Below are 21,783 nucleotides of genomic sequence, written 5' to 3'. Positions count from 1 at the left end.
TTGATAGACTCCAGATGTGTCTGGGAGATAAACTGAAGGAACGGGGAGTGTTTGTATTGTAAGCTTAACTCAATCGTGGCTCTAGGGGTTTATTGAAACGGCGAGCAAGTCCTCTCCTAAGCTCATTACTAAACAGAGTTCTTCATATGCCAGTGGTTCTTAAATGCACATGCAGCAAATTTGATATGATTTCAATGGCTTTTTCCTTCATAAGTTCTTGAGGTTTCTCCGTCTCCTTCCCCCCCACTTCCGTTCTCACTCCTTTTCTGCTTTCCTCTTTGCATCTCCCCTTCTCCCAGTCCTCTCTGTCTCTCACTCTACCGGACGGTTCCACCACCCCTCTCTTTCTCTCACTACTCCTCTACTCGCTGCATTCCGCCCACTGGATGCATTTTCTCACATCGCCTGTGATTGCGCTCCTTTTCATTGATATTTTGAATGAACGGCATTGTTTACCAGTTCGTTCCCTATGGTAGAGTTGGCCCACTCCTAACTCTGAATGAACTATTTCCAGACTACTGTCTGCAAGCTCATTGGCAGAGCGGTGGAGGAGGTGGCCTATTTCTGCCTTTGTTTTTGTCTGCTTTCAAATAATGTTATGGATTTACTACATTTTCATATTTTCACTGCCTGTTTTATTAGGACCCTTCTGTTCATTTACTGCTGAAAACTGTAGAATATAAGAGCTGGCTGGTCTTCAGGACTAATATCCCCACACTGTTATGATAGTCCCACACAGGAGGACAGTTGTTCATATACAAACAGGGAAAAGTAGCCAACAAGAAAGACAAAAAATAAATCACCCCGTGCATTATAAATGAATGACCTCTATACTATACTGTCTATACTGTTGACTTAAAGTGAATTGTGGTCAATTCACCCAATTCCGTAGGTGAAGTTGTGTATAACAGTGTTGCTAACAGGACCTCATGCATACTAATGGCAATCAAGAAAACAGCCAAAGTGGGCATTGCCTCCCTTTTGTCATCTAGCCCTGTTCCTTCCAGAACTCAGAGTTGGAGTCAGTAAATCCACAGAGTTTTCCTTGGCAGAATAATCTCCAGTACCACTAGCAGCAGACTGTAGAAACCTATAATCAACCTAGGAAATGTTACACTTCAAATAAAAGTATACATGGCTATTTCAGGACATCCTTTCCCCAACTAGCGTGCAGTTTGTACCACAGTTTAAATGAGTGCCAGTCATGGCCAGATTCCTTCAGGACAGTTAACTCTAAAGCTCTGTGACATGGCATGGTTGATATTACCCAGTGTTAGAACAGGCTCCTTTTTAGTTGCACCCACATCAGACGTAACCATATGTACCTTCAGGTGAAACACTATTTACAGCATGATGTTAAATCACCTGGATGTTTTTTTATGGTATTTCCAACTGAGGGTTGTATGTATGTGCCAGTAGCCTCTTTTGATTGTGTTTTCAAGGGTAATGATGGGGCTTGTTTTTTATTTGTTATTAGCAGGTCATTATTGCTATGACAGAAAAGGCTGCATGCAGTGGGGTAGAACTGCAACTCTGGACTGTAGAACAAACCGACATGGCTAAAGCAACTGGTTTCCATATGCACACGCGCTAATGTAGATTAGGGATCTAATCTGAGGGGAACCAGACACAGAAAATAAAGAAAATAATCTGTGGAAGGGGCAGGAAAGCAGGAAATTAGTAGAAAAACAAGAGCTCGGCAGATCGTGGTTTCCTGTTTTGGGGGAAGGCAGGAGTAGGTTTGGGGGCTGTGTTACAGAGCCCCCATTGTGAGCAAGTGTGTTGAGGAGTGGGGGGGTCTAGGGGGGCATTACACAGGGCCACCCCCCATCCCCACCTGCCCCTCCCTACAGGGGAAAAGCAGCTAGTAAAAACATGAGAAATAGGAAACTGTAAAAAAAATAAACGAGCAAGGGCCTCTGTGCTGGAGACGCCAACAAGACAGGAAATGACACGCGGCACAAAAATGGTCTCCACTGACCTCTGTCGGGACCAAGGTGCCAGTTAACCGTTAAGACCCTCTTTCTTTCTCTGTCTCATTATGAACACCCAAACAAACACTTGTTTCATAGCTCGGAAGGTTGATAGTGTGCCCTGGTTGTGCATCTGCAGATAGGTACAGTATAGAAAATGGGGAATTAAATACTTTTTCTCTCTACTTATAAAAACCTTATCCCCAATTGAGTGAATTCCAGTCTGGGTGATAATGAATGGCTGTTCCGTGGCTTCAGTCATTCTCCCATTGCTCACCAGGGCTATGGCCTGAACAATGTCACTGGAGCACTCCATCCCCTGCCACAGTGGGTCTGATAATGGAGTACTCCATCCCCTGCCACAGTGGGTCTGATAATGGAGCACTCCATCCCCTGCCACAGTGGGTCTGATAATGGAGCACTCCATCCCCTGCCACAGTGGGCCTGATAATGGAGTACTCCATCCCCTGCCACAGTGGGTCTGATAATGGAGCACTCCATCCCCTGCCACAGTGGGTCTGATAATGGAGCACTCCATCCCCTGCCACAGTGGGCCTGATAATGGAGTACTCCATCCCCTGCCACAGTGGGTCTGATAATGGAGCACTCCATCCCCTGCCACAGTGGGCCTGATAATGGAGCACTCCATCCCCTGCCACAGTGGGCCTGATAATGGAGCACTCCATCCCCTGCCACAGTGGGCCTGATAATGGAGCACTCCATCCCCTGCCACAGTGGGCCTGATAATGGAACACTCCACAGCCTGGAGCGCTATACAGCAGTCGTCTTAATTATGACCGTCTTGCTGCCCTTCGAACACGTCCGGTCCCGTCCCAGATGGGAAGGACTCTTCAGAGCAGCACAGGATCAGCCCCATTGATGAAGACTTGGTGAGAAAAAAATACAGTCTTTAATGGCAGCCTCTGGTGTTAGGCCCAGTTGAAGAACACAATGGCTCTTTTTAGACTGGCTGTGGGTTGGATGCTGTCAAAGCCCAATCATATGGGCCACATGTGGTGTAGGGGATAAAGCACTGGACTTAAAGTGATGTTGGTTACAAATCCATTTGGAAATTAGTTATTTTTCCTTTTAAATGTTTTGCTGTTGTTTTTTGATGCAGATTGTAAGGTTATCAGTCTTTCGCCTCCATGTCCTATAGTCACAGAAACACAGGAGAGCTTGACCTGTTTTTGCTCTGGCCATGGTATTACTACTGCCGTAAGTCAGAAGTTTGATTTCATATTTATTTCAAATATGTTTGTTCTACAACTATAAGGGATGATAAGTGAAAGTGGGAGATGGTGGATAAGAGTCAATATAAGGGAGTGAAAATTACACTTCAACATTTCTTGTGTTTGTTATTGGGACGCCAATGATAAGAACATACCCAACATCACATTCCAGATCCACAGAAGACCTACGACTGCAATTCCATGCTAGTATGTTTCAAGGTGAAATACATGGAGCATTTGCATTTTACATTTCTTCAGACATTGTTTATGCTGCTCCTCTTTGCTGGTGACAGCTGCTGTCATCAGTGTGAGGGCCAGTGAGCCGTGAAGTCGATGTCTGGGAGGGTGCTGCCTCAGAGGGCAGAAGGAAGTCATTGCCTGGGTGTGTGGCCTGCTGGGCCTGCATGGCTCTGTTGACTCTGGTGCCCTCCTCCACATTCCCCAGCTCGGTGATAAGAGAGTGTATTGGAGTGCCCGACTGTTGATACTCATAGGCCTAAAGCACACACCGCTCTGCCCCTTCTAAGGCTGTTATGAAAGGGCAGATTGTGGCGAGTATAGATGTATGGGTGCACATGGGACTTGATTTACTATCTGAAGACTGCTGTTGACACATTGGGAATCAGGTTCACCTCCTGTGAAGGAACATGTGCAGGGGGCTTAAGAAGACCAGTGTGCCAGTGTGTCTATGTGGTAGATAGTGTGTGTCTCTAGCACAGTAGTGTGTATGTGTATACCCAGCAAACCGGGAACATTCCCAGAACATTAGCTAAGATTCCCATTTAAGTTAAGGGTTGTATCTAACATTCAAATGAAAACATCCCAAAAACACAAATGTTTTTCAAATAAAATATCTTTGAAATGTTCTAACATTCACCTTAAATGTGGTGCACAACATCTGTAACAACCACCACAGAACATTCCCAAAAATTTCTGATTAGGTTTCCAAGTAATGTAATAACACAATGTTGTAATGGCATTCATCGGAAGAAGGTGAGGACCAAGGTGCAGTGTGATACATGTTCATATTATTTATTCGAAACTTAACACTAAATACAAAATAACAAAAGGAATAAGCGAAACAGTTCTGACAGGTGATACAAACACTAAACAGAAAATAACCACCCACAACTAACAGTGGGAAAACAGTCTACCTAAGTATGGTTCTCAATCAGAGACAACGAAAGACAGCTGTCCCTGATTAAGAACCATACCCGGCCAAAACATAGAAATACAAAACCTAGACAAAACCTAGACAAAACCTAGACATCACACCCTGACCAAACAAAAAATAGAAACATACAAAGCAATCTACGGTCAGGGCGTGACAAATGTAGCAGTAACGTTTTCCCAGCAAACCAAAAATTGGTTCTGGAATGTTCCCAGAACACATTTAGTCTATTCTTTAAAGGTACCCAGAATGTTTTTTTAGGTTGTGGGAACATTGTGGAGTTATGACAAGATATAGGTTCCCAAAACACTAAAACTGTCCAGTTGTGCTGACATTCAGATAATGTTTGTATCAGGGTCCACAAAACATTCCTTTGATGTTGCTAGAATGTTGACAGAACAGCCTTTCTAACTTCTTTAAAGGTTCCCAGAACATTTCTGTAACGGTTTTCTTCCTGGGATGAAGGAGAGGACCAAAATGCAGCGCGGCTAGTGTTCAACATGTTTAATAAAGAGAATAACGTGAACACTACAAACTACAAAACAATAAATGTGAAAACCGAAAACAGTCCTATCTGGTACAGAACACAAAGACAGAAAACAACCACCCACAAACCCCAACACAAAACAAGCCACCTAAATATGGTTCCCAATCAGAGACAATGACAAACACCTGCCTCCGATTGAGAACCACATAGAATCCCCACATAGAAACACAAAACATAGAATGCCCACCCAGCTCACGTCCTGACCAACACAAAACAAGGAAAACACACAAGAACTATGGTCAGAACGTGACAATTTCATTAAGTTATGGGAGTTGTCTGAGATGTCACAATAATATTCTTGTGATATTCACATAGGTTGTACAGAACATTCCCACAATGTTGCACGGTGTTCCACAATTTCCAAATAAGTCTATTTTTATGATGTTAGCATATAGCATATTTGTTTTATGTTTAATATATTATTCCATTGATGTTCACGCTATATACATTTACCTTCTCTTGGAGGTCCTCAGATCATTTCTAGAACATTTTATATTTAAGTTTTACCTAATATTCCCACAACATTCTCAGCATGCAAATGTTTTGCTCTTTAAAGCATATTGGAATAGATCCCCATTGTGTTTCTATCCAGATATAAATGGCAATTCACATTTGAGGACTGTATTGCAGGTGATATTGGAACACATGGTATTTTAATTTAATTCATAAGACATTTGAACAGCATTTAATCATACAGACACAACCATATTTTTTACACTTCATATGTTGACAAGCTGAACATGTGGGGTTTGAAACTGCAATGTTTGGTTCCCAAGCCAGGTCTTTTATCCCAAGCCAGCATTCAATCATACATCCCAGACATCCGCACAACTGGACAGTTTTTGTGTTATGAGAACATTTGCCACAACCTAACGAATGTTCAGGGAACTTTCACAGAACCAATTTTGGTTTGCTGGGTATATTCTGTGGTTCTTGGTGTATCTCTATGGCACAAGATAAGTATGTGTGTGTGTATGAGGAAAGTGTAGGCTATGTCTATGTCACAGGAGGTTGGTGGGATCTTAATTGGGGAGGACGCGCTTGTGGTAATGTCTGTAGCGGAATAGGTGGAATAGTATCAAATACATAAAACACATCGTTTTCATGTGTTGGATGCCTTTCCATTCGCACCGTTCAATACATTATTATGAGCTGTCCTCCCCTCAGCAGCCTCCTGTGGAGATTGTGTGTGTGTGTGGTACAGTAAGTGTGTGTCTGAGACTCAGTAGTCACCATGAGGGAGAAAGTGGTGGGCAGTGCCCCGCCTTTCATCACGGTGCTAATGAGCCCCGGGACACGCCAGGCTGGAAACAGTAGCATTGTTCTCCCCGCCCTGGTCAACAGCTCCAACGCGACTTCTGACTCCCCACACACACACACACACACACACACACACACACACACACACACACACACACACACACACACACACACACACACACACACACACACACACACACACACACACACACACACACACACACACACACACACACACACACACACACACACACACACACACATAAACAGACAAACACATTGTAATTTGCACTCTCACAAACGCAGACATTTTGTTAATGCAAGGAATTTCTTGCTCTCCCTCTCTCTCTCTCTCTCTCTCTCTCTCTCTCTCTTCATAAACGTGGAGACGACGGTTTGCAGGTCAGCATTGAAGCACATACCAAACAGATATGGCAAGGTAGCATAGTTCTGTTAGCACTCTGGTCAGGGTAAACTTTCACCTCTGTAAAAAGCTGTGAAGTTGTTGCGAAGTGTTCTTTCAGTGGGCTGGCATACTGTGCTGAAATATCTGGCTTTGTCCAAGCCTGTCTGTCTTACTGCTTTCAAATAGACACATCTGTCTCTGGTTCACCCAGTCTCAGCCAGGACAATACTACACTAGACCTGCTCTATCATTATGTTACTGTATATACTGTCATTCTGATATGAGTGATGATGGCCCCAGATAGTCCTGTCCAAAACAGAACTTGACCAATAAAAGCCCTGCCTGTATCTCAAGGTATTGTAGCCATACTACTCTCTCTCTCTCTCTCTCTCTCTCTCTCTCTCTCTCTCTCTCTCTCTCTCTCTCTCTCTCTCTCTCTCTCTCTCTCTCTCTCTCTCTCTCTCTCTCTCTCTCTCTCTCTCTCTCTCTCTCTCTCTCTCTCTCTCTCTCTCTCTCTCTCTCTCTCTCTCTCTCTCTCTCTCTCTCTCTCTCTCTCTCTCTGTCTCTCTCTCTCTGTCTCTCTCTCTCTGTCTCTATCTGTCTCTCTCTCTTTGTCTCTCTCTCTCTCTGTCTCTCTCTCTCTCCCTCTCTCTCTCTCTCTCCCTCTCTCCCTCTCTCTCTCTCTCTCTCTCTCTCTCTCTCTCTCTCTCTCTCTCTCTCTCTCTCGCTCTCATATTTACTGGAAACTATTCTCAGAATGAATCTGTCCCGAATTGATAAAAATAGCTCATCTCTTGGGCGGAGGACAAGAGTGGGCGAGGAGATGTTTGGGGGGCTACATTTTAAATGGTGTGTGATGCGATGTGGTTAGGAAAATAGATCTGAGATAATGCATTGTGGGATAGTGGAGCAGAAAGTCCCTGAAGGTTCTGGCTACCACAATGGCATGCTGGGAAGGATTGGAATGGGGGGGGGGGGGGGGGGGGAACACTGCTTCCTCCCTAAACGTTGGTGTTGATGTCTGGGAGCTTCTGTAAGGAAATCCTCCTCTGTGACTGTTCCTTTGGGAGCAGGCGTTTTTCATGCTGTAGGAACAAGGAACACATTGCCTTCACACATCAGCCTTGTCCTGCCTACAACCCTTTGTCTGATGACCTCTTCCAACCTTGCTATTCCCACCTGACCAAAGAGCTTCCCTGAGTTAATTCTCCGGCAGGTCTGACTGTGAATGGAGAAGGGCATGTGGTTGAGTTGTTCAACACATGGGCATGGCTGGGCATGGGACGGCAAGAAGGTGGGGTGAAATGTGACGGGTAGTATGAAATTAGATCTTCAAAGGTAGAAATTCATATTTATGGTTTGGCAATAGCCAGAGTAACTTTATCTTGGGAAGAGTCATTTTCAAAAGAGTACCGAAAGAGTAGCACTCCTCTTGGATTCCAGCGATATTTTCTTTGGTCAACTATTGGCATCCTTGCGAGACCCAAGTCCAGGTGGCTGTTGGGGTAAGATTTCCAAACCATCCGAATGCAGAAATATCCTGCTGTGTCCCACTGGTGGGGCCATAGTTGGGGCCATATGTAACCAATCCCAGTTATTTAAAAAAAAAAAACTCTGTATTGCTGGTCCAGGCTGAATATTGTATCCAGCTATTCACTGTTCATACTGTATTTACTCAGAAATGAACACCTTTTAATGAACCCCTGGTGATTGCCCTCAAGCCTTAGTTTGGAGATGTTATGGGCCAATGTTTCAACTAGTTATGTGCAAGGCCGTAGGTCTCCTCGTTGACATGCAGTCTAATGTCTTATGTTATTTTAATGTCTCTCTCTCCCCAGGGACCTCAGGAGCAACCTCATCAGCACCATCATGCCTGGAGCCTTCCAAAGTTTATCTAAACTTCAGAAGCTGTAAGTGCATACAGAATCAGCTCTGTTTTCATTATATCTTGTGCACTGTAAACAGTCATATTGCGTATATAAAGAGTTGGTTTAGTTGCCACAGTCTCCCTGCATGTCACAGTATTGAGTATTTTCAAAACCAGCACACAGTCATAACTTTTTATGACACATAAAACTATATGTAAAAATATATATTCTCAGTTTTAGTGTCCATCATAAAAACCTGTCTGGCTCAGAGATGTGTTATAGATGGCTGGGCTAAGTGTATGTGCTGGTCTGTGCTGATCTCAGTGGGGCTTGGGATGACATGTCTGGTGCCCTACTCTGCCGCCATGGGAAACCTCAGGGCCACGCAGAGGCTCCTCACACGTCATTGGATGTGACAGGGCAGCAGTTTGCGGGCGCTCATAGCTCACTCATTGTGTGTTTGGACAGTCGGCTCCGGTCCTCTGCCCTGCGCTGCGTGACTCTTTTCCCCTCCCTGTACTGCTTGTGTTTTCCCTGCAACGTCTGGGGCTTTTCAAAACAAACAGGGAGAGATAAAGACACACTCTCGACAGCTCTCTGCTGCGTTGTGTCAGGGGGACAGTGGAAGAAGGCTCACTCTGACACTGTCCTTATACCATGCAGACACAGCATGCAGGGGCTACAGAGTGCATTTGCTCCTTCTTTGGTGATAAGGCTTTACAAGAGGTTCTATGGTCTATATCGATAAGGAACATTCACAGGTCACGAGAGAGTTGCAAAATTCAAAATTCCTTATCCTGCTGTGTTACACGCTGGCTAGTTGTATGAATGGAAATTGTGAAAGATGTGCCTACTGGCCAAGAAAGCCACTTTGGATAAGACTTTGTTATTGTAAACAAATACAAATAAGAAGCGGAAGTCTATTGGCCAATGTGCTGGAGAAGCCAGTTGTTCCCAATGAGATCACAAAAACAACATGCAGAGTGTCAAGATTAGGGTTGCAAATGTATCGGTAATTTACCAAAGTTACCTATATTCATTTTTTATACAGTACCAGTCCAAAGTTTGGACACACCTACTCATTCAAGGGTTTTTCTTTATTTTTAGTATTTGCTACATTGTAGAATAATAGTGAAGGCTTCAAAACTATGAAATAACACACATGGAATAATGTAGTAACCAATAAAGTGTTAAAAACAATACATTTTATATTTGAGATTCTTCAAAGTAGCCACCCTTTGCCTTGATGACAGCTTGGCACACTCTCAACCAGCTTCACGAGGAATGCTTTTCCAACAGTCTTGAAGAAATTCCCACATATGCTGAGCACTTGTTGGCTACTTTTCCTTCACTCTGCAGTTCAACTCATCCCAAACCATCTCAATTGGGTTGAGGTTGGGTGATTGTGGAGGCCATGTCATCTGATGCAGCACTCCATCACTCTCCTTCTTGGTCAAATAGCCCTTACACAGCCTGGAGATGTGTTTTGGGTCATTGTCCTATAGAAAGTGCAAACCAGATGGAATGACGTATCGCTGCAGAATGATGTGGTAGCCGTGCTGGTTAAGTGTGCCTTGAATTCTAAATAAATCACTGACAGTGTCACTAGCAAAGCACCCCCACACCATCACACCTCCTCCTCCATACTTCACAGTGGGAACTACACATGCAGAGATCATCCGTTCACCTACTCTGCGTCTCACAAAGACACGGTTGTTCGAACCAAAAATCTCAAGTTTGGACTCATTAGACCAACCACTTTTGACTGGTACTCTATCTGTGTCCATATTGTCCATGAGTTTCTAGTAGATAGACCATATGGTTTAAGAGAAAATAGCCTAATTAATGAAAAAGTACCTAACGTGCAATGGCATTATTTTCATTTAACTCTTTAACTCTTCCAACTATTGACTTTTTTCACAACTGCCATCAGTTTGACAACATATACATATTGACACAGAAAAATGTAATACAAATATATATGAAGGATATTTCAGGCTGTAACCCACATTTAAACACCAATGGAATTAATTAAGTTTAGGGTTTTACAGCTTTGTCATTCTATTTTGTATTTTAAAAATGACCATTATTCACCGCTGTGCCCTCACTGTCCCGGTTATCTCTCCTAGCGACCTGTCCAACAACCGCATTGGATGCTTGACTCCAGACATGTTCCAGGGACTCACCCACCTCACCAAACTGTAAGCAGGCTAAATGACTGACCATAAAGCAACACATTCTAGTGTAGTATTGTGGGTACGTAGTACAGTGATAGTGATTAAACATCTATCTGTTTTCTCCTGTTAGGAACCTCTCTGGGAACATCTTATCTACCTTGGACCCAGGGGTCTTCCAGGAACTCCCCTCTCTTAAACTTGTGTGAGTACTGTTCCTTGCTCCTAACTGTCATTCCCTTTTTCACAGTTTGCTCCAGACAGATGTTTGTATAATCTTCGTAAGTGATATAAATGCAATCTTGGCAATCTGATCACATTTTTCTCCCTATAGGCTTAGTTTAGGCAATGGACAGCCTTTTGTCACGTCTGACATGTTGATCCTATAATGGACCACCGGAGAATAGATCTGAACTGTTGGGCAACATGCCGTTAGAGGGAAAGTGCACCCGCCCCTCAGTGTAATCTCCCCTGATGAATGCTGTTGTAAAACTCCCTGCTTTTTCTCACCAGGAACTTTAACTCTGACTTTCTGTCATGTGACTGTGGGCTGCGCTGGGTGCCGGGTTACTTTCGCACCAGGACAGCCCGGCTGGGGGACGAGACAATCTGTGCTTATCCCAGGAACCTCCATGGAAAGCCCCTGCGGGGACTGAGGGAAAGTCAGCTGAGCTGTGGTGAGTGTCAGACAGGAAATTTAATGCATATGAATGCGGGGGTTCACCACTATCACCCCTCAAATAGTATGAAAACTTCACTATATGAATGACAGAGTCATTGTTTTCTCATGGTAATATTGTGAGATGTCCCTAATCTGTTAGGTAGGTGTTTGTGAAAAGTAATAAGCTGTGAGTGAGCAAGTGGAAACACATAAGAAGTGCAATAAAAATGCAAAATACCAATGTTTTGCTGTCTCCAATAGCCTGCTTTCTATTGTATTTCCTCTTCCACTCAGTAGTCTGTGTTTCCAAGTGCACCAGTTAGCTGTGTTGTGCCTCCTCTGTGGTCGGCCTTTATGATTTGGGGCTGTCTGCATCCAATATTCCAAAAAAAGCAGGCTCATAATGGCTTCATCTGAAATATTTAGCTGAGGTTGTGTAATGAGAGAGCAGCAGAAGTAACCCAGAGTGATTTGTTATGGTCTCATTTGCCTTCCCTTCTCCTGGCTGTGCTGTGTGTTCCTCTCCTCACTCAGATGGACCTCTGGAGCTGCACACCCTGTCTCTCCTACCCTCCCAGCGCCAGGTGGTCTTCAAGGGGGACCGGCTGCCGTTCCACTGCACCGCCGCCCTGGTGGACAAAATCACTGCGCTGCACTGGCGCCACAACGGCCAGCTGGTGACCTCTGACCCTGAACAGGGCGTCAGTCTAGAGACCAGCGTGGTGCATGACTGCACCTTCATCACCAGGTGATGTTACAGTACTGAGGGGTCCGCTGGTGTATCTGTCGATCCCAGCACTCTTTTATTACCTTTCATTGCACTCCTCAATTGTCATATTTTCATGTTTTTATCATAAGGTCTAAGTTAAATATGTTTTTGATTTAGTAATGGTTTGTGAGGCCAGTGTTTGGTTCTCATGAATTGATGAAAAAACAAACACTGTTTGTTTAGTGTCTGCAGATAGGACATGAGGTGTAGTGTGCTGTCTGGGTATGTGTGATGGCAGTGACTGATGTACTGTCTCCTCGGTGCAGTGAGCTCATCTTGTCCAACGTGCATGTTGAGGCCAGTGGAGAGTGGAAGTGTGTGGTGGCCACTGGGCGGGGCAACACCTCCCGCAGCGTGGAAATAGTGGTGCTGGAGAACAGCGCCTCCTTCTGTCCGGAGGAAAGAGTCACTAACAACCGGGGAGAGTTCAAGTAAGGAAGAAAACAATAATTCCCCTCTCCAGAAACTAAATCCACAATAATAACAGTCCTTCTGATTAAAACATGCTGCATCCTCCCTTTTCTAGGTGGCCCAGAACCCTGGCAGGTATCACCTCCTACCAGTACTGTCTGCAGCTGCACTACCCCTCCCTGTCCATGGGGGGTACTTTGGAGCAGAAGCAGGCATCACGATACTGTGACCGCTCAGGGAGCTGGGAGGAGGGAGACTACGACAACTGTCTCTACACCAACGACATCACACGGGTCCTACACACCTTCATCCTGGTCAGTACCAGGGGTTGTGCTTGGGCTGTCCCAAATGAATTTAGCCCAGTACCTATGAAATCAAAATATGATACATATATTATGGTAGTAATATTTAAATAGTTGTTGCCTGAAAGGTAAATGTGTAAAAGTAACAAAACATTTCAGTTATTTGCTTTAAAATAATCATACTTCTCTCTTTTTCTAGATGCCCATCAATACCTCTAATGCGGTCACTCTGGCACGTCAGGTGCGCACGTACACCGTGGATGCATCCAGTTTCACTGACACTATGGACGTGATGTACGTGGCCCAGATGATGGAGAAATTTATGGAATATGTCCGACCACTGCGAGAGGTGGGACGATGAGATCTTTAATCCCTCAATGCATGTTTTGTGGGTTTTATTTTGTGTCTGCGTTTTCTTGAATTGGAAAGAGTTGATAGGGACTTTTTGACTTGAATATTCATGATATATTCATTACCTTATGTTCATGATTAAGTTTCTTTCTGCCCCCTGTGTTTATGTGAATGCCTGTTTTTTAATGCTTGTTTTTTCATGTCTTTACCTGTGTGTATGTATGTGTCAGCTGTCAGAGATGCTGGTGGATATGGGCAGTAACCTGATGCAGGTCGATAATCAGATCCTGGCCCATGCCCAGAGAGAGAAGAAAGCCTGCAGCTCCATAGTCCACTCTCTGGAGACTCTGGCCTGGCCACAGCTCCACAGCCATGCTCAGGACCTCTCCACGGTACAACAACTTGCATTCCAACATGTTTTAAGGTTCTATATTATTTTTATCTTACAGTCCTCAATGTAATCAACGTTGTTTTCCCCCTATAGCTCTCCAGGAACATTGTAATGGAGGCCCATCTTATCCGTCCGGCCCACTTCACTGGCATGAGCTGCACAGCTTACCAACGCCGGGAGACGTTGTTAGGCAACCTGGGCATGGAGGGGGCAGAGCCCACCCACGAACAGCAGCTCCGCTTCCGCTGCACCACAGGCACCCACAACACCTCCATAAACAACTTCCCCATGAAGGTAAGCACTGTCTCTGTCTCCCTCACCCAGACCTGAACCCAAACTTGCCCACAAACAGGACTGTGGTTGTGTGTCTGTGGTACAATGGCAGACAGTGCATACGGTTGTCATTAGAGGGAACACACCTCAGGGCTTGACCTACTGGAGATGGCATGGATCCGCATTTAGCACAGTCATTTACAACAGCTGACATGAAAGAGGGAGAAAAACTTGAGGTTTTAGATTTTGTCGTTTGGTGTTTGAAATTTTCCCATTGGGCTAATAGAGTCAAATATAGGTTAAAGTAGGACAGTAAAGAATGAATGGTATGATTCTCTCTCTTTCTCACTCTCACTCTCACTCTCACTCGGTCTGTCTCTCTCTTTCTATGTTTCTCCCCCCCTCTAGAATGCTGTAGCCCTGGCCTCTGTGGTTCTCCCTGCTTCTCTGTTCCCCCCGGACGCACCGTCAGACTGTAAGCTACAGTTTGTGGCGTTCCGTACAGGGAGGTTCTTCCCTTTCTCAGGGAACTTCAGTGGTCCTGGAGAGAACGCCCGCAGACGCAGTGTCAACAGCCCTGTTATCTACGTAGGCCTAGGTGAGGGAGCAGCTATAACACTTTTATTACACAATTCAACAAATTTACAGAGACAGGTCAAACCTGGTTATTTTAAGATAATTACAAAATACAAATGTATGAGCTGGTGACAGTGATAGTGATGGTCATCTCCTCCTTTGTGTGGCAGATGGGTGCAGTATGTGGAACCACTCAGAGCCCATCTTGGTGTCCCTGCGCCACTCGATCCCGGGAAGTGACCCAGTGGCAGTCCACTGGAGCCTGCAGGCCCTGCAGCAGCAGCAGGGGGGATGGAGCCAGGAAGGCTGCCTACTGGCCCACACTGACTCTGCCACCTCCACCCTGCGCTGCTCTGTACTCAGCAACTACGCCGTGCTGCAGGTAGGGCGGGAGCACATCCTAGGATCACTCACTTATTCCCAGAGACACATGGTGGATGTAATGATGACTCTGCACAACACGCACTGCACAACACGTCAATTCCCGTTGAATGTGGAATGAGGGAAAGCTCAGTTTGTTGTTTTGGAAAGTTCTGTAAGTCTATTGAAAAAGTTTGGTTACTAGCTAGCCTCTAACGCCTACCAAACCCGGATCCGGGAGCCCCCCCATCACAAAAGCTGACTAGCATAGCCTAGCCTAAAGCCACAGGGATATCATATAATAAAATGTTCATGAAATCACAAGTCCAAGACACCAAATGAAAGATACACATCTTGTGAATAAAGCCATCATTTCTGATTTTTAAAATGTTTTACAAGGAAGACAGGGAAGACAATATGTAAATCTATTAGCTAACCACGTTAGCAAAAGACACCACTTCCATACTCCACCATTTTCTTACTGCATCAGTAGCTATCACAAATTCAACCAAATAAAGATATAAATAGCCACTAACCAAGAAACAACCTCATCAGATGACAGTCTGATAACATATTTATTGTATAGCATAGGTTTTGTTAGAGAAATGTGCATATTTCAGGTATAAATCATAGTTTACCATTGCAGCCCCCATCACAACTCTCACTAAAATGACTAGAATAACTACAGAGACCATCGTGTATTAGCTAATTACTCATCATAAAACATTTCTTAAAAATACACAGCGTGCAGCAGATGAAAGACACAGATCTTGTGAATCAAGACAATAATTCAGATTTTCTAAGTGTTTTACAGCGAAAACACAATTGAGCGTTATATTAGCTTAGCACAATAGCGAACATTACAACAGCATTGATTCAAGGCAAAAATAGCTATAACGTATAAACCACCAAAATACATAAATTTTTTCACTAACCTTCTCAGAATTCTTCAGATGACAGTCCTGTAACATCATATTACACAATGCATATAGAGTTTGTTCGAAAATGTGCATATTTAGCGGCACAATTCGTGGTTATACAACGTGATTAGTGGCCAAAACTTCAAGCAATCTGTCGGGCGCCATCTTGTAGAGGAACCTAATCTAATCCATAACTAATAATAAACTTGACTAAAAAAATACAGGTTGGACAGCAATTGAAAGACAAATTAGTTCTTAATGCAATCGCTGGGTTACAATTTTTTATTTAACGTTACTTCAAGCATACAGCGTGCGCTAAAGCGAGATGCACCGAAAAACATGGCGGAATAATTATTTGCCATTTGTCAACATAAATACGAATTAATACATTAAAAATTGCTTACTATTTGCCGAGCTTCCATCAGAATCTTGGGAAAGGCATCCTTTGTCCAAAAGAATCGTTGCTAGGTTGTATTATGTCGTCTTCCACTTTGCAATTAGCAGTAAACATTAGCTTGAAAGAGAGAGCTACCCAACTTTCTACAGCGCCAAGAAAATAAATACCCGAAAATCGCAATATACTGACATAAACTGATATAATTTGGTTCAAAATAACAAGATTATGATGTCTTTAAAGCCTGTATCGAATAAAAACACAGCCGGAAATGTCTGAGATCTATAACCGATGTTTCCAAAACAACGTTCCAATGTCCTGAGTGCGCCAGAGCGAAGGAGAAAAGAAAGATCCACCTCGTTCCCAATCAATTTATAGACTTCCTGAACTGCCTAGAGACTCCATTTCAAGGCCCTCTATTCACTGACACCCAGGGGAAGGCGTATGCAGTGCATCTCAACCAATAGAAGACAGGCAGGGTTAAACACAGGTCTCAGAGTAGATTGGAAAATTTGCCATTCTCACACAGACATAGGAAAAGTGCTCTAAGTCCAGTTCTGTTTCACCCACAGACAAAATTCAAATGGTTTTAGAAACTAGAGAGTGTTTTCTATCCAATAGTAATAATAATATGCATATTGTATGAGCAAGAATTGAGTACGAGGCAGTTTAATTTGGATACGAATTTGTGCTATGTCGAAATGGCACCCCCCTAGTGGCAAGAAGCTAGCTACCTTTTGAGTTTGGATCCTGCGACGTGGTTGGCTTCAGTTGCTGGGACCTCTACTATCTGTCCAGTGATCCTGCTGAACAAGGCCGGGTCTGAGGAGCTGCTTGGCGTAGCAGATAGCCTAGCTGTTAGCTAGCTGCCTATAGGGCGAGTGGAGTTTTCTTGAGGGCTTGAGTGCAGCTTGCGTTGTGGATAGCTATTGTGGCTGGGACCGCGGATTTTCCCAGGCTTGTGGCTGTCTAGATCCCTGCTGTTTGTTGTTGTTTCCAATCCTCCCAGCGACCTGCTCTGTCTGTGACTGCGTGGAGTAACAGCTTAACCTACGTTGCTACCATGACAAAGACCAAAGCCAGCGGGAGTACCGTTGAGGACAGTGGTGTCTCTATCACAGGTGAAGGATCTTTTAATCAAACGAAAATAGTTCTACAAGCAGTTGTTAAAACAAGCAGAAAAAACATTCTAGTGTTGTGTCCAAATACTGGTGGAGTCAATTAATAAAAGAATGGACGACCTGACCATAGATGTCCAGGACCTGAAGAACAGCTTGCAGTTCTCCCAGGGTCAGCTCGATGAGTTGAAACAGGAGAACGGCAAGGTGACAAAAATCTGTAAGTCATTGAGAGAGGACATCAGTTCTGTATATGAATCCATGTTAACAATGACGGAGAAATCAGATGATCTCGATGGACAATCAAGGCGAAACAACATTGTTGTGGACGGAATTGCAGAATCTCAACATGAGAACTGAACGGAGTCTGAGAACAAAGTGAGGGAAATGAACTCGGAGAAACAGAAGATGGACCACAAGACGATTGAGGTTTGAGCGCACTCATAGGACTGGAAAACCCACCACCGTATTGGTCAAGTTCCTGAGGTTCAAGGACAAGGTACCTGTTCTGGAAAGAGCCAAGAACTTGAGCGGAATGTACTTCTTGCTCAAAAAGGATTATTCTGAAGATGTGCGCCAGAAGAGGAAAGAACTTATCCCAGTCATGAAAGCTGCCAGAGCGTGTGCGGACATTACTTACATCTGCTATGACAGGCTCATTGTCCACCCTCCCTCCCAAAAGCCTGGAAGGGATGAAAGACCCAAGCCTATGGGTTCGTATCTTCAACCCTGAAACACACACACACACACACACACACACACACACACACACACACACACACACACACACACACACACACTGACACTGTAACATCCTGACAAGAGTTCTTATGTGTTTTGCTTGTTTAGTGTTGGTCAGGACGTGAGCTGGGTGGGAATTCTATGTTGTGTGTCTAGTTTGTCTGTTTCTGTGTCCAGCCTAATATGGTTCTCAATCAGAGGCAGCTGTCATTCGTTGTCCCTGATTGAGAATCATATATAGGAGGCTTGTTTTGTGTTGGGATTTTGTGGGTGATTATTTCCTGTCTTCTGTCTTTGTATTCTGCACCAGATAGGACTGTTGTCGGTTTTCACATTTATTGTTTTGTTGTTTGTAGTGTTCACATATTCTTTATTAAACATGTTGAACACTAGCCGCGCTGCGTTTTGTTCCTCTCCTTCATCCCAGGAAGAAAACCGTGACATACACCAACTGATTAATAGACTGCTGAATGTATATATTTTTATTTTTTGCTCTTTTCTATATTATGTCTATCTCTGAAAAGCTACCCAGGAAAGGACTGAAAATAGCCCATATTAATATATATAGCCTTAGAAATAAGGTTAATGAAATCAATAACTAACATCAGATAACATTAATATATTAGCCATTTCTGAGAGTCACTTGGATAATTATTTTGATGATACATCAGTAGCAATAGAAGGATATAACATCTATAGAAGAGACAGGAATGCTTATGGGGAGGTGATGCTGTATATATTCAGAGCCATATCCCTGTAATGAGCCATATCCCTGTAAGATATTATGTCAAGTGTTATTGAAGTGTTGTGGTTGCAGGTTCTCTTGGCACATCTAAAGCCTTTTCTTTGGGGTTGTTGCTATAGGCCACCAAGTGCTAACAGTCAGTATCTAAATAATATGTGTGAAATGTTTGACAAGGGTATGTGATGTAAACAGAGAGGTCTACTTTCTTGGGGACCTGAATATTGACAGGTTTTCATCAAGCTGTCCGCTCAAGAGGAAGCTTCTCACTGTAACCATTTCCTGTAATCTGGTTCAGGTTATTAATCAACCTACAGTATGGTGTTTACAAACACTTCTGGAACAAAATCATCCACATGTATTGATCACATTTTTACTGATGCTGTTGTACTTCTTTTTTCCCCAATTTTTTCACCTTTATTCACCTTTAACAAGGTAGGTTAGTTGAGAACAAGTTCTCATTTACAACTGCGACCTGGCCAAGATAAAGCAAAGCAGTGCGACACAAACAACAACACAGAGTTACACATGGAATAAACAAGTGTACAGTCAATAACACAATAGAAAAAAAGAAAGTCTATAAAGAGTGTGTGCAAATGGCGTGAGGAGGTAAGACAATAAATAAGCCATAGTAGCAAAGTAACTACAATTTTGCAAATTAACACTGGAGTGATAGATGAGCAGATGATGATGTGCAAGTAGAAATACTGGTGTGCAAAAGAGCAGAAAATTAAATAAAAACAATATGGGGATGAGGTAAGTAGATTGGATGGGCTATTGCATCAGTACTGCTGCAGCGATCGGTTAGCTGCTCAGATAGCTGATGTTTAAAGTTAGTGAGGGAAATATAAGTCTCCAGCTTCAGCGATTTTTGCAATTCGTTCCAGTCATTGGCAGCAGAGAACTGGAAGGAAAGGTGGCCAAAGAGGTGTTGGCTTTGGGGATGACCAGTGAGATATACCTGCTGGAGCGCATGCTACGGGTGGGTGTTGTTAGCGTGACCAGTGAGCTGAGAGAAGGTGCGGGTGCGGGCAGCGAACGGTTGAAAAGCATGCATTTAGTTTTACTAGCGTTTAAGAGCAGTTGGAGGCCACGGAAGCAGTGTTGTATGGCATTGAAGCTTGTTTGGAGGTTTGTTAACACAGTGTCCAAAGAAGGGCCAGATGTATACAGAATGGTGTCGTCTGCATAGAGGTGGATCAGGGAATCACCCGCAGCAAGAGCGACATCATTGACATATAAAGAGAAACGAGTCGGCCCGAGAATTGAACCCTGTGCTACCCCCATAGAGACTGCCAGAGGTCTGGACAACAGGCCCTTCGATTTGACACACTGAACTCTGTCTGAGAAGTAGTTGGTGAACCAGGCGAGGCAGTCATTTGAGAAGCCAAGGCTGTTGAGTCTGCCGATAAGAATACGGTGATTTACAGAGTCGAAAGCCTTGGCCAGGTCGATAAAGACGGCTGCACAGTACTGTCTTTTATCGATGGCAGTTATGATATCGTTTTAGTACCTTGAGCGTGGCTGAGGTGCACCCGAGACCAGCTCGGAAACCAGATTGCATAGCGGAGAAGGTACGGTGGAATTCGAAATGGTCAGTGATCTGTTCATTAACTTGGCTTTCGAAGACTTTAGAAAGGCAGGGCAGGATGGATTTAGGTCTATAACAGTTTGGGTCTAGAGTGTCACCCCCTTTGAAGAGGGGGATGACCGTGGCAGCTTTCTAATCTTTAGGGATCTCAGGCGATACGGAAGAGAGGTTGAACAGACTGGTGATAGGGGTTGTAACAATGGCGGTGGATAATTTTAGAAAGAGAGGGTCCAGGTTATCTAGCCCAGCTGATTTGTATGGGTCCAGGTTTTCCAGCTCTTTCTGAACATCTGCTATCTGTATTTGGGTAAAGGAGAAGCTGGGGAGGCTTGGGCAAGTAGCTGCGGGGGGTGCAGAGCTGTTGGCCGGAGTTAGGGTAGCCAGGAGTAAAACATGGCCAGCCGTAGAGAAATGCTTATTGAAATTCTTGATTATCGTGGATTTATTGGTGGTGACAGTGTTACCTAGCCTCAGTGCAGTGGGCAGCTGGGAGGAGGTGATCTTATTCTCCATGGACTTTACAGTGTCCCAAAACTTTTTGGAGTTAGAGCTACAGGATAAAATTTCTGTTTGAAAAAGCTAGCCTTTGCTTTCCTGACTGACTGTGTGTATTTGTTCCTGACTTCCCTGAAAAGTTGCATATCGCGGGAACTATTCGGTGCTAGTGCAGTCCGCCATAGGATGTTTTTGTGCTGGTCAAGGGCATTCAGGTCTGGAGTGAAACAAGGGCTATATCTGTTCTTAGTTCTACATTTTTTGAAAGGGGCATTCTTATTTAAGATGGTGAGGAAATTACTTTCAAAGAATGACCAGGCATCCTCGACTGACGGGATGAGGTCAATATCCTTCCAGGGTACCCGGGCCAGGTCGGTTAGAAAGGCCTGCTCACAGAATGTGTTTTTGGGAGCGTTTGACAGTGATGACGGGTGGTCGTTTGACGGCGGACCCATGGCGGATGAGGCAGTGATCGCTGAGATCCTGATTGAAAACAGCAGAGGTGTATTGTAACGGCTGTTTTCCTCCTCTTCGTCTGAAGAGTAGGAGTAGGGATCGGACCAAAACGCAGCGGTTGATGAATACATGAAGATTTATTAAAGCAAGACGAAACACGAAGAACACTTGAATAGAGTACAAAATAACAAACGACGTAGACCGACCTGAACATAAGAACTTACATAAACATGAAGAACGCACGAACAGGTACAGACTAGCACAAACGATACAGTCCCGTGTGGTAACAAACACAAACACGGAAGACAATCACCCATAAACAAACAGTGAGAACAGCCTACCTTAATATGGTTCTCAATCAGAGGGAACGTCAAACACCTGCCCCTAATTGAGAACCATATCAGGCAACACATTGAATCCAACATAGAAACACATAACATAGACTACCCACCCAGCTCACGCCCTGACCATACTAAACAAATACAAAAAACAACGGAAAACAGGTCAGGAACGTGACATGTATTTGGAGGGCAAGTTGGTCAGGATAATATCTATGAGGGTGCCCATGTTTATGGATTTAGGGTTGTACCTGGTGGGTTCG

The 21,783-nt window shown here is 44.1% G+C and overlaps 1 protein-coding gene across 1 annotated transcript in view; it reads left to right on the top strand.

Annotated features, from left to right (window-relative positions):
* The window catches only part of LOC129826311 (adhesion G protein-coupled receptor A2-like), a 58,649-nt gene that overhangs the window by 28,588 nt on the left and 8,278 nt on the right, over positions 1-21,783 (top strand). The window contains exons 3-14 of the mRNA XM_055886888.1: positions 8,428-8,499; positions 10,587-10,658; positions 10,765-10,836; positions 11,145-11,308; positions 11,827-12,040; positions 12,328-12,492; positions 12,588-12,786; positions 12,974-13,123; positions 13,356-13,517; positions 13,610-13,810; positions 14,198-14,387; positions 14,536-14,747. Coding sequence (XP_055742863.1) covers positions 8,428-8,499; positions 10,587-10,658; positions 10,765-10,836; positions 11,145-11,308; positions 11,827-12,040; positions 12,328-12,492; positions 12,588-12,786; positions 12,974-13,123; positions 13,356-13,517; positions 13,610-13,810; positions 14,198-14,387; positions 14,536-14,747 — 1,873 coding nt within the window. The remainder of the gene's footprint in view (positions 1-8,427; positions 8,500-10,586; positions 10,659-10,764; positions 10,837-11,144; positions 11,309-11,826; positions 12,041-12,327; positions 12,493-12,587; positions 12,787-12,973; positions 13,124-13,355; positions 13,518-13,609; positions 13,811-14,197; positions 14,388-14,535; positions 14,748-21,783) is intronic.

This window comes from Salvelinus fontinalis, chromosome 28 (assembly GCF_029448725.1).
Source record: "Salvelinus fontinalis isolate EN_2023a chromosome 28, ASM2944872v1, whole genome shotgun sequence".
In the NCBI taxonomy this organism is placed as follows: domain Eukaryota; kingdom Metazoa; phylum Chordata; class Actinopteri; order Salmoniformes; family Salmonidae; genus Salvelinus; species Salvelinus fontinalis.
The sequence above is the reverse complement of the archived record's forward strand: the minus strand, read 5'-3'. Positions and strand labels throughout refer to the sequence as shown.